This window comes from Echinops telfairi, unplaced genomic scaffold, assembly GCF_000313985.2.
Source record: "Echinops telfairi isolate 266 unplaced genomic scaffold, ASM31398v2 ScPeMD7_2;HRSCAF=8, whole genome shotgun sequence".
Lineage (NCBI taxonomy): Eukaryota > Metazoa > Chordata > Mammalia > Afrosoricida > Tenrecidae > Echinops > Echinops telfairi.
This window is the reverse complement of record NW_022103898.1, coordinates 67,872,910-67,884,487: the sequence shown is the minus strand read 5'-3', so window position 1 is coordinate 67,884,487 and position 11,578 is coordinate 67,872,910. Positions and strand designations below refer to the sequence as shown.

At 43.6% G+C, this 11,578-nt stretch overlaps 1 protein-coding gene and 1 pseudogene across 1 annotated transcript; both read right to left on the bottom strand.

The window, feature by feature from the left end:
* Positions 1-180: 180 nt before the first annotated feature.
* LOC101647504 lies at positions 181-1,021 on the bottom strand (annotated as a pseudogene).
* A 1,229-nt stretch (positions 1,022-2,250) lies between these two features.
* On the bottom strand, positions 2,251-5,673 carry LOC101647188 (ZZ-type zinc finger-containing protein 3-like). The gene is given in 3 exon segments (XM_045288921.1): positions 2,251-2,950; positions 2,952-3,287; positions 5,516-5,673. Coding segments are annotated over 3 exon segments (1,194 nt in total).
* Positions 5,674-11,578: the final 5,905 nt, after the last annotated feature.

The following is an 11,578-nucleotide window of genomic DNA, read 5'->3' as shown; positions in this document are numbered from 1 at the left end:
AGAGTTCTTCCAATGAGCAGGTAGGTATTCCTTTTCCTGCACAAGAGTCTCCTATTGGCTGAAATTCAGTCTCTAGCGACTATGCTGGTCGTTCCTACTGACCCAGGTGACATCACCCCTGTACCCTGTGGGTGAGCGCTCCCTGTGCTCTAGCAAAGCATCTTTGTTCTTCGTGACCACTCAGATAGGGGCTTCTTCCATAGCTGTGGGTGTCAGCTGGCTCCAGGGCGTGTCAGGGTTTTTAAAAGCATAGCAAAGAAAGATGGCATTGATAATAGTCAAGAACCCACGCAGGGTCCTGATGATATCTCCGGCATTCATTCCAACCTCGCCTTGAATAAGATGGCAAAGCAAGTCCCGACCTGGACATGAAGACACATGGTGGGAGTCACAAGGGAGGTATTAAAGGAGTCTGGTGCCTTGTTGAGATAACTGATCTTTGTCGTCATAGCCAACAAAACAGACCAGAGGATGCTTGTGAACAGGCTGCCACTGTAAGAGTTTCCTGATGGCAATTCCCAGGCCCTTGGCAGAAGAAACGGAAAATGTTCCAATCATTGAACAGAGTGAAATGTAAACCAATATAGGCGTCTGTCATATCTTGGAAGATGCCACCAAAACAGCACCAAGGAGATCAGTGATGTGATAACCACAAAGGATGTGCATCCTGGGCCTCTCAATTGATTTCAATTTCATGCAAAGAAGCCACTTTTCCTTTATGAGGGGCACGAGTAACCATCATTGTTAACCCTAATATACTTAGCAGGCAGCCTATTTTCCTATGAATATTGAAGTGCTCATTTAAAAACCAGGAAGACAAAATTGCACTTATGAGAACACCCAGGGCACCCAGTAGAGTGACCAAAGTGGCAGGTGCCAAAGCATAAGCCACAAAGTTACCAACCTCTCCTGCTTGCATTGAGAGTAAGCCTGCCCACCAAATCTATTCTTTGAGAGCAGAATGCCCACCTTGCCCTTCCTGCCAGGGCTCTCTCAGTGGCAGCCTCACCTGCTGGTCCATGGCCCCAGGATGGGGCTTCCCAGGTGCTTGCTCTCGCTCTTAACTCACCTATCTTACCTCTCCTCATTCCATGGACCCAATAAGTGCTAACTTAGAATGTTTTTCTTTCTACTAAATACCCTGATTTTTTAAAAATATAAACAGCTGTATTCCACATAGTTTATTTCTCACAGTTCTCCTGACAAATGAACATTATTCAAGAACATACTGTATATACAGATAAGAAGAAACATACAAAGTGTTTTAAATGATGCACAACAAAATCCAGCAGTATAAAAGAATGCATGTGAACTCTTGCTCACTATGCAGACTAAATTTAATACTTGTAATAAAAATACAATCTTTTATGGATCTTGTGCAGACTACAAAAGAGGGAAATTATTACCATATATGTGATATTTATATTAGGCAGTTTTCTTTGATAAGTTGTACCAACAACCCCAAATACAGAGGCAGAAGGCTGTGTATTTTAAAGGAATTAATGTTGTGAATTAGAGACCTTGCACTTTTCACCATGGTTTGTACATATCACGTGATCATCTTATATAACATTACATTTAAAAAATATATCTGAGTGATGATTTTATAACATTCACATACCATGAGCTGGTGAAGGAGGCAGTGCCTCAGCTGCTGCCTGTAGTGCTTCACTGTTGGTAATAAGGACAGTTCATTGTCGTTAAAAGGAATTAGACATCAATATGGTTAAGCAGCTCCGATTTACGAAAGGCCACCACTGGGACAGTGAGTTCTTTTAAAGTGTATATCCTAGAAGCAACCACCATCATTGGTTAAAACTGTCTAAAGAAGTCAGTTCCTGTGCTGAAAACTATTTTCACAACAAACTGAAAGCTACTAAACTGTTTCATATACTTTGTCTTCTCGTTATATTTATGACCAAGTTCTTTGAAACCTTTGGAATTTTACTCTCTCTTTAATGTGTGCTCGCATTCCCTTCTCACCCATTTAAGAGCACCACCTACAAAGGCTGTAAAGAGGTGGTGACAATCTTCACCAGGGAAACCCTTTGTTCACCAGGAATGTCCAGCTGCTGCCCAGTGTGCTGGAGTCGCATCGGTGCAGTTGTACTTGACGAGAATACTCAGGAAGCGGTCACGCTGAGTGTCATTTCAGGGAAAGCAGAGAATCTTTCCAGACGGTGCACGTACTTAACAATGAGACCATTGCTGTGTGTTGAAGAGGACTAATAACCGATGGGTTCCTCCATGTCATCTGTTCGCTGGAAAGTAGTTTGGGTCAAGGTAATTGTAACTGGTGCCCTGGGACACACAGTAGTCTCTGTCTAAGAATGTCTCTGACCTATAAACAGGTTCTAATTGGTGATCTTCCTTGTGCATATCTGTTTCATGTAGGCAGTCAGTACAAGAATCACAGAAATCCAAAGACATTTCTGGAGGACAATCCTGGCAGTGCCACCGAATGCCCTGGATGGGTTCTATGCCACAGTTACCACACTTAAAGCCCACATGTTGTACAAATCCATTTTCTGCTTGCATCTGTTGGGAAGTTTCTGTTTCTTTAATTTTTTTAAACTGTAATAGTTCCTTATATTCAGGTAAATTTCTAAACACAATAGGAATACTTTCTGCATCAGATGCCTCCTCAACAGCAGTGCTCATGTGGCTGTGAAAACCGGAACGGTCATCATCTTCATCCATGTAAACTGGAGGTTCATGGGAGGTCATGAAAGTGGAAGGTTTAAAGAGATGTTTATTAAGGGGGTGCTGTCGTCTGCTTGTTGAAGACTGTTCGGAGTACATGTATAAGTTTGGTGTTCTTCCTGGGACTGGAATGCCAGCATTTGTTAGCTTTATGAAATACTTTTGCACTCGGCTGGCAACCTGTTTTGCTGTCCTATTGCCCAATTCATCTGTGATCTGCCAGCGCCGAGATTCTACTTCTTTGGGGGTATTTCAAGAACTGTTCTTCTATGGTCCATAATTGGTTAAATGTTTCAGGTTTGGTATCATCACAGAGGCGTCCCCTTATCATTTGAGGACGACTGTTGGAGCCTTCTGGACCATCACTCAAAGGCAACATAGAGTAAGAAAGGGAATCCCCATCCTTCTTAGAATCTAAAGGACTTTTTGGTCTAGCAGGTAAACCTACTTTATCGAAAACTAGTTTAACTCTCCTAGTATGTCTCTTACGGTTTTTAAATTCTCTTTCAAAGTTCCCAAGACTATTGGTATATTGGTCCCATGAAATGTCAGGTAACTGAACAACTCTCTGTGGCTATGGAAGCCTGTATCAGCCAGATTCATGGTTGACATGAAGCTGAGGAGTGCAAATACTGTACACCCAAAGATCTAGTCATTATGCAAGTATCTTTTCTTTATATCGTGAAGCAGTTGGAACTATGATCGAAAAACAGCTTAAGCATCAGGGTTTCAGCTTCTTGCCATGAAGAACACTAGGACCTCTTAAACCCATGTCTTGTTATAAGTGTTTCGCCTAGGATTTGACTCCCAAGAGTCTGCACTTAAAAGTCATCATTGTAAATGTCCTTGTTACACTGAGACTTCAAGTATTATTTATATTAGCACAACTTGATATCTTGTAGAAAGTGTTGTGGGTCTCGGGCCCCTGGAACCCAAGGCTTCGCCATCCAGGACAACTGCTCTGCCAACAAGGTCCCCTAAATACCCTGATTTCTGTGAGCTTTTGTGGAAACTTCCTTTTATCACCATGCATTGTAATTGGTTCTTATTCACAATGACCCTGTAGGACAGAGTAGACATGCCCCATAGGATTCTAAGCTGTAATCTTTACAGGAGCAGACTGCACCATTGTTCTCCCATGGAGTGAGTGACTGATGGTTTTGAAACACTAACCTTTGAGTTAGCAGTAGAATACTTAGCCACTATGCCACTAGACTCCTCCTCTAGCAGCAGAAACTAATGAAATGCTTGGTTTTTATTTCATTTTATGCCACCAGAAGTAGCCAACAGTAGTTCTTTTGTTCTACTTTTCCCCCAATGAAAGATGAAACACATGTATAAACCCCCCACCCTGATACTTACTCACTTTCCTCCCTCCCAAGTTTAAAGGGTCAGTTTTAACAGCATTATTTTTATGCGATGGGAAGTCAAAAAGGAGAAAGTCTCTTAACTCTTTTTTTCTTTCCAATTTCTCTATTACTGGGATATGACAAAATAATAATAATTTATGTTATCAAGGGTTCCTGGGGGAAGGAGGGGAAAATGAGCTGATACCAAGGGCTCAAGTAGAAAGCAAATGTTTTGAGAATGATGATGGCAACAAATGCACAACCGTGCTTGACACACAACGAATGGATGTATGGATTGTGATAAGAGTTGTGCGAGCCCCCAATAAAATGATTTAAAAACAAACAAAAAGATAAAGTTTATAATAAACAGTTGAAGAAAAAGAACAAACCAAAAAGAAATGATATGCATAAAATAACAGGGTTAATGTGCTAGACACAGTTCTTCTAGTATAAAATGTTGAATAAAAAGATAGCCAATAACGTTTCTTTAAAACATTATTGTAGACCACCTAATATCATTCTGTCAACCAATAAAGGGGAATATAACCCATCTTGAAAAAACATGGGTATTATTATTATTATTATGCTCTTTGCTAATGATATTCATGTGCTGGCATGGGCTAAGGTGTGGCAGTGTCTGTTTTTCTCGCGACAGACAAGAATATCACTTATGCTTGCCCATTGTGTCAGTGCGAACTCTATACAGAGGCAACACGGGGGAGAGCAATGTAGCTCCCAGCAACCAGAGTTGCCCCAACTACTGGATCAGATTGTGGCTAATTTGGGTAACTGAGGTGAAGAATCTGGTTTACAGTCGGTGCACTTTGTGTGGAAAAAAGAAAGAAAGAAACCAAATTCACTACCATCAAGTGCATTCTAATAGTGACCTGACAGAGCAGGGCAGAACTGCCCCTGTGGGTTTCCGAGACCATACATTTTTACAAAAGTAGAAAGTCTCTTCTTTCTCCCTCTGAGTAGCTGGCAAATTCAAACTGCTGACCTTGTAATCGGCAGACCCAACATGGAACCCACTAGGCTAACAGGGCATGTGGAAAATACACATCTGTCATACCAGAAAGGCACACAATTGGGAAAGATGCTCAGGAACAGACGCTGAAGGAAGAGTAAAGTCAGATCTTTCATTAGACTTCTCTTGTACCATTCATAAAGTGAATTTTCCCTTATTCTGTGTCTATGTAGTTGAGTTTTCATATACCAGCTTACATTATACAATCTTGTCTAAAACTTTGCTAGAGAGGAGTATTTAATTCCCTTCCATCTTGAAAATCTGGTTAAATATTTAGTAGTTTTATAGTACAGCCGAAGCTCAAAGCTGGTAGAATTAGGCAATACATTAATCATGGAAACGCATGCTTCACATCGCTCCAGAATTATCAACAAAACGGGTGACTTCAGCTGTGACATAAACTAATGCCACTGGAGATGCAGGCAAATAATTTTACTGTGAAATGCAGGAGAACGCTCGCTTTAATTCAAATCTTCCATCTCCACTTAGGAGTTTTCCCTGATAGATGGTGGTAGTGTTAGTTGCCCGGAAGTCAATTCCAGCACATAGCGACCTGTGTTCCACAGAGAGAAGCACTGCTTGGTCCTGAGCCATCCTGGCAGGTAGTGCTTTTCATTTTAATGCCTTTGATGACTCGGGGCTGGAAAGGTACCAAGGAAGAAATCTTCTCTTTGGATATGAGAGAACATGTCCAATTTCTCCCTTTGTCAGCGCTGGCTTCCCCTCCCTTACATTGCTTGGGACCTTTTTTCTCAACCCTTTGCTCCCAGCATATTGGAGCATAAGGAATGCTTCAATAAGTGTAAGATCCGTATTCTCAGCTGGGGTGGGATGGGAACATTCTGCTTCCCTGGGGCACAAAACAGTAAGTTTGAAAGTTTGGTTGGAGTGAAGTTTGAAATTCCTTTCTCTAGATAGTCTGTTGCATCTCCCTCAGAAATATTACTCACACTCTCTTATTGATCATTGACTTAGAACAGTGTGTAGTCAGGGTTGATTGAGCACCAAATCCAGTGACAGCCTTATATATACGTGTAAGAAAGATTTTTATATCAAGAAGTAATTGTATATAAGGAAAACATCCCAGCCCAGTCCAACTCAAGTCTATAAGTCTGATACTAGTCCATAAGTCCCTCTTCAGACTCATGAAGCCACATGCAATGATGCAGACTGCAGAAGTATCACAGGCCGGTGGGTGCAACATCCTGTGGATCCAATGGCGGTGGACCCATTTCCATAGCTCTGGCAGCAACCAGCGTGCACCAGCTAGAAGGTAAAGGCATAGAGAGTGGGGGAGTTTCTCAGGGCCCTCCTTATGAGAAGGCCACACCCACAAGGAGTCCCCATTAGGCTGTGACCTGATTGACAGGCTAAACACCACCCCTACACTTTTACACTAGATCTTAGCCAAAAGGCAGAGAAGCGATCCCCCCTGCACTTTTATGTATCTTCAAGTTGACATGAAATTGTGAAACCATCACAAACAGTGTTTCCTAAATTGTGTAATCCCGTTCTCTGGGGAGTGTGTGCTGCAACCCTCCAGGGCAGCTGCAAAAGCAGCTATCCTGGATCATAAAGGCTTTTAAGTGTAGGGGTGTGGGGGTGGGGGTCAGGTTCAGGTGAGAGTGGGGAGGGGGACAGTAATTTTTTTTTTCTTCTGAAAAGTGGGCAGTAGGCTCCATAAATTTAGGGGTTTATGATTTATAACACTGGCAATGGAAAAGTCTTAACTGAAGGCAAGTGCTGATTTAGGATTTCTCACCTTGGCCGGAGGCTTTTGAATAGCATCGAGTCCTAATTGCTCAGTCTCCTGTCTGTAGTTGGCACCCACCCAACATATTCCTTGGGGATGGGGAGTGAGGGCTGCCCTGAAGCTTTGAGAAGTGGCTGAGGGGATATCATTAAACCATACAAACAAAACAAACGAAAACAAAAATTCAATGCCATCAAGTTGCTTCCAAATCACAGTGACCCTGTAGGACAGAGTAGAACTTCCCTTGTAGGTTTCTGAGACTATAACTTGTTACAGGAGGAGAAAGCTTCATGATTAAACCACCAGCCCTAAAGAGGTAGCAGCTTTTGCATGGGTGGCCATTTCCTGTAGCATGTGATCATTCAAGTCGGTTCCTACCCATAGCAACCCTGTGCACAACAGAACGAACCAGTGCCTGTCCTGTGCCATTCTCACAGTGTTCCTATGCTTGTGGCAGCCACTGTGTCAATCCGCCTCCTGGGGGGCCTTCCTCTGTTTTTCACTGCCCCTCTACTTTACCAAACATGATGTTCTTCTCCAGGGACTGGTCTCTCCTGACAATGTGTCCAACATATGTAAGACAAAGACTTGCCATCCTTGCCTCTAAAGGGCACTGGCTGCACTCCTCTAAGACAGATTTGTTTGTTCTTTTGGCCTTCCATTACTCTCAATAGTCTTTACGCGCACTGTAATTCAAGTGCATTGTCTTTACTTGCACTGTAATTCAAGTGCATTGATTCTTCTTAGCTTCGCCATAGCTAATGAACTGGGAGAGAGTAGCCAGCCTGTAGGCTGCTCGCTGGCTTATGTGATTGACTGATATAGGAGAGACGCTGTTGATAGAAGCAGGTTTTCTTCTCTGGGACCGTTGGTGCTGGGCTATATGGAGAGAGTCGGCAGGCAGTAGTTGGAGCAGTAGTGGAAAGACAGGACAGAGACAGAGAGAGTTGCTGAGGCATGCTAATGGCAGAATAGGAGAAGCGGCATCAAGCCAGGTGAGTTTTTTCTGGGACTAAGTCCTGAAATCCACCTCCTTAGAGCTGTGATTGTGCAACAAGAGTTCTTGTTTTCTTCTGGAGAGTTGTGAGGAGTTGGCACAGTGGCATACTGGTGCTAGCTCCCAGCACCCCCAGAGATGGTTGTGTGCATCTCTTCCCAATTCTGCCCCCAGAGACAGGTGGGAGTGCTGACACCACCTAAACTGGTAAATGCTACCAAGCAGGGTTCCCCCTCCAAATCTGGTGGTTATAGATACACTACTGCACTGCTTGGGTGAGGGGAGAAGTTATGTAGGAGGCAGGCACCAAAGTTATCACCTCTGGCCCCATCTCCTTTAAGATAAATCATTTTATTGGGGCTATTATAGCTCTTATAAGAATCTATACATTAATTGTATCAAGCACATTTATACATACGTTGCCTTCATCATTTTGAAAATTTTCTTCCTGCTTGAGGCCTTGGTATCAGCTCCTCTTTAACCCCCGCCCTCTCCAACCCTCATGGACCGCTGGTAAATTATAAATTATTATTTTCATATCTTACACCACCTGCTGTCTTCCTTTGTCCATTGTTGTTTGTCCCCCTGGGGAGGTGGGGGGTCGGGAATTGTGCATCATTGTAGTCAGTTCCCCGCTTATTTCCCTTCTCCCCTCACATTCTCCCTGCCCTCCTGGTATCTATGGTCCCATTACTGTTCCTGGGGGGATTATCTGTCCTGGATTGCCTGTGTCGAGAGCTCTCATCTGTACCAGTGTATGTGCTCTATCTAGCTGGATTTGTAAGGTAGAACTGGGGCTGTGATAGTGGAGGAGGAGGTAGAGGAGGAAGCATTAAAGAACTAGAGGAATGTTGTGTGTTCCATCGGTGCTGTGCTGCATCCTAGCTGTCTTGTTCTTTCCTTGTGACCCTTCTGTGAGGGAATGTCCAATTATCTACAGATGGGCTTTGGGTCTCCATTAGGACCCCCATCATTTGCATTGATAATTTAAAAGCAAGCAGTTATTAAGGAAGTATGTTAACATGATTGTTATTATATAATAATGTAATAGAAAAGACATTAAAGAGCATGAAATACATGATTAAAGAATCAGAGGTAGCCGATAAAACTCGCAGGAATGTGGTCAGTGTGTGGTATCTTTCCTGTCCCGCCCCCTCCCCCCAGGGGTGACTGGACAAGCCGGTTAGGCCTCTGGTTTTAGTTCCAGGGGTATCCTTTACCCGCTCCTTGAGGTAACCTGAGTGTACATCTGTTACATAAAACCACAGGAGCCCAACGAATACGGTTGTTGAATGCCTTCTCTTCTCTTTAATGTAGAGAAAATAGGGCAGATCAGAACAATGAAGAGTCTAGATGAAGCTTGAATTCCAACACTATTTAACACCTTCCTGGTAGTGCAATATTACTTCTCTATGCCACAGTCTCCGTAGCTGTAAAATAGAGACAAAATAATAAGCTCAGAGATATTTGCAAAGGTTCAAAGAGTTATTGTACATAAAATACCCAGGACAATGCCTGCTGCTCACCATACATTCATGAACTTCAGTTCTTTTCTCTCGCTTCTTCAACATACATAGGGGTCCTGGTGGCACAGTGGTTACACATTGGGCTACTGACCACAAGGTCAGCAGTTTGAAACTACCAGCCATGCTGAGGGAAAATGATGAGGTTTTCTACTCCTGTAAACAGTCCCCGTCTCCCCCACAGGGGCCCACTCTATCTTGTCCCACAGGGTCTCTATGAGTCAGAATCGACTCAGTGGCAGTGGGTTTTAGAGTTCGAGCCACCATATACACTCAAGTATGTAGAACAGCCCCTTAACTGAGAGTGAAGTCAGCCAAGTCAACATAGCTCATTAAATCTCCACTTAACATGAGTTGGCTAGTAAGGGCATCTCATTCGTTTTCATTTTAAGTTTTTGTATTTGAGATTGTTTAACTAAGATTGTTCAAACACAGCCAACATGATTCCAATCCTTTGAAATAAGCCTTTCTTTACAGTTAGCAGTCTACTGATGACAATGCTTGTTTTATTTTTTGTTTTCAACAAAACATCTAGATTGCGGGCAAACAACTGTGCTAGGTGTTACGGTGGAAGAAAAACAGATGCTTATATAATTCAAGGCTGAAAAAGAGGGAAGGGGTGGGGATGGGGTACTTGGTTTTGGAAACCTTCCCTCCCAACCACACAACAACCAAACTTCTTGCCACCGAAATGGTTCCTGTTCATAGTGACCCTATAGACAGAGTAGAACTGTCCTTGTGGGTTTCCCACGTTGTCAGTGTTTACATGTGTAGAAAACCAAGTCTTTCTCCTAAGGATCAGTTGATAGTTTTGAACTCCTGACCTCACGGTTAGCAACCCAAAAGAGTAACCCACTACACCAGAATAATGTTGTGTCTTTTAACTCTCTTATTTCTTGTATCAGAATGTGTCGACTGTTTATTTACCCAAGTCATCTGCTCTCAGCCCTGTGATCACTGACAGTACATTAAGTGTGAAATCTGCCCTTCTGTCAGGCATAATTCATGGGATGTGGTGTTTTTAGAACCAGATGTTTTGAGGGGAACCACTTATGAATGGACTTTTTTGTTTGTTTTTTGGCTTTCAGCTTTCATGCTATGCCACAATTGTATTTGCTTTGAAATGATGTTTCTGAATTTCAAATACAGTATTTTAAAATAAATGGTGTGATGTACATATTACCATCAGTTGAATACATTTCAGAATAATACACTCTAAATCTGTTTGACATTTATCCCTTTAAGTATTTTATATCAATAAATCATTTCTGGAGTATTTTTAAATGCAATTTCATAAGAAATTGCATAACATCCTACATCTCCAGGGCCTCTTCCATTAATTTGAGTAAAAAAGTAAATTACAGTAATTAATACATAATTTGGTTGTCTTCAAAAGCTAAAGGTCATTTGGCCTTTACTATGAGAGGAGTTATCAGTGCCCAAGCAAAGTAAGGGAACTGCTGGGCTAGGGCCTGCGATTCACCATCTGGGCCTGCCACTTTTGTCTTCAGAGAGAGCACCTTTCGACTAACCATCAGCATGGCACCGGGCACACACAATGGCAAGTACAAAACGACCTTGGGGGATGAGTAGAGCTTGGAGGTGGGGACACTCTTCCAAACATCTGACATTTAGCTAGTGTGAAAAGTCTTTTTGCCTAGATAGCCTGCCTCAACTCTGTATATGCTGCTCAGCAATACGTTTGGGGGGAACTGCTTTTCCAAGAAAGAAACACACGGACACCCCCCCACACACACACCCACACACCCACACCCACACCCGCCCCTCCCCGAGGGTATAAGATGCTTGGAAAGCCTGCTCTCTCTACCGCGGTGTGTGAGTTGGCAGTGCTGCTTCGGCCTCACTCTCCGAACCTCCGGGGAATACGAGTATTTGCCAGAACTTTTGATCACTTCACTATCAAACTTCTTTATGGACGAGGGAGGGGGCGGCACGATTCTTAACCCCCTGAAGCGTTTTCCCTTGGGCCACGGGATGCCCGTCTGGTCCCCTAGGTAGGGCCGTGCCCTTCGGGGGTCTCAGGTGGGAAGGGCGGCTTCGGCGACCCTGCAGAAGAGCGGCAGGAGGGCGTTGGCGGCGCCGAGCCGGGCGGTGCGCCCCGTCCGCGGCCGGCGCGCCGCGGTCCTCCCTCGCTCGCTCCTATGCTCTTATTTGGACTCGGCTGCCCGCGCCCAGGAATTTCCCGTCATGCCTCCCGCCGCCCCG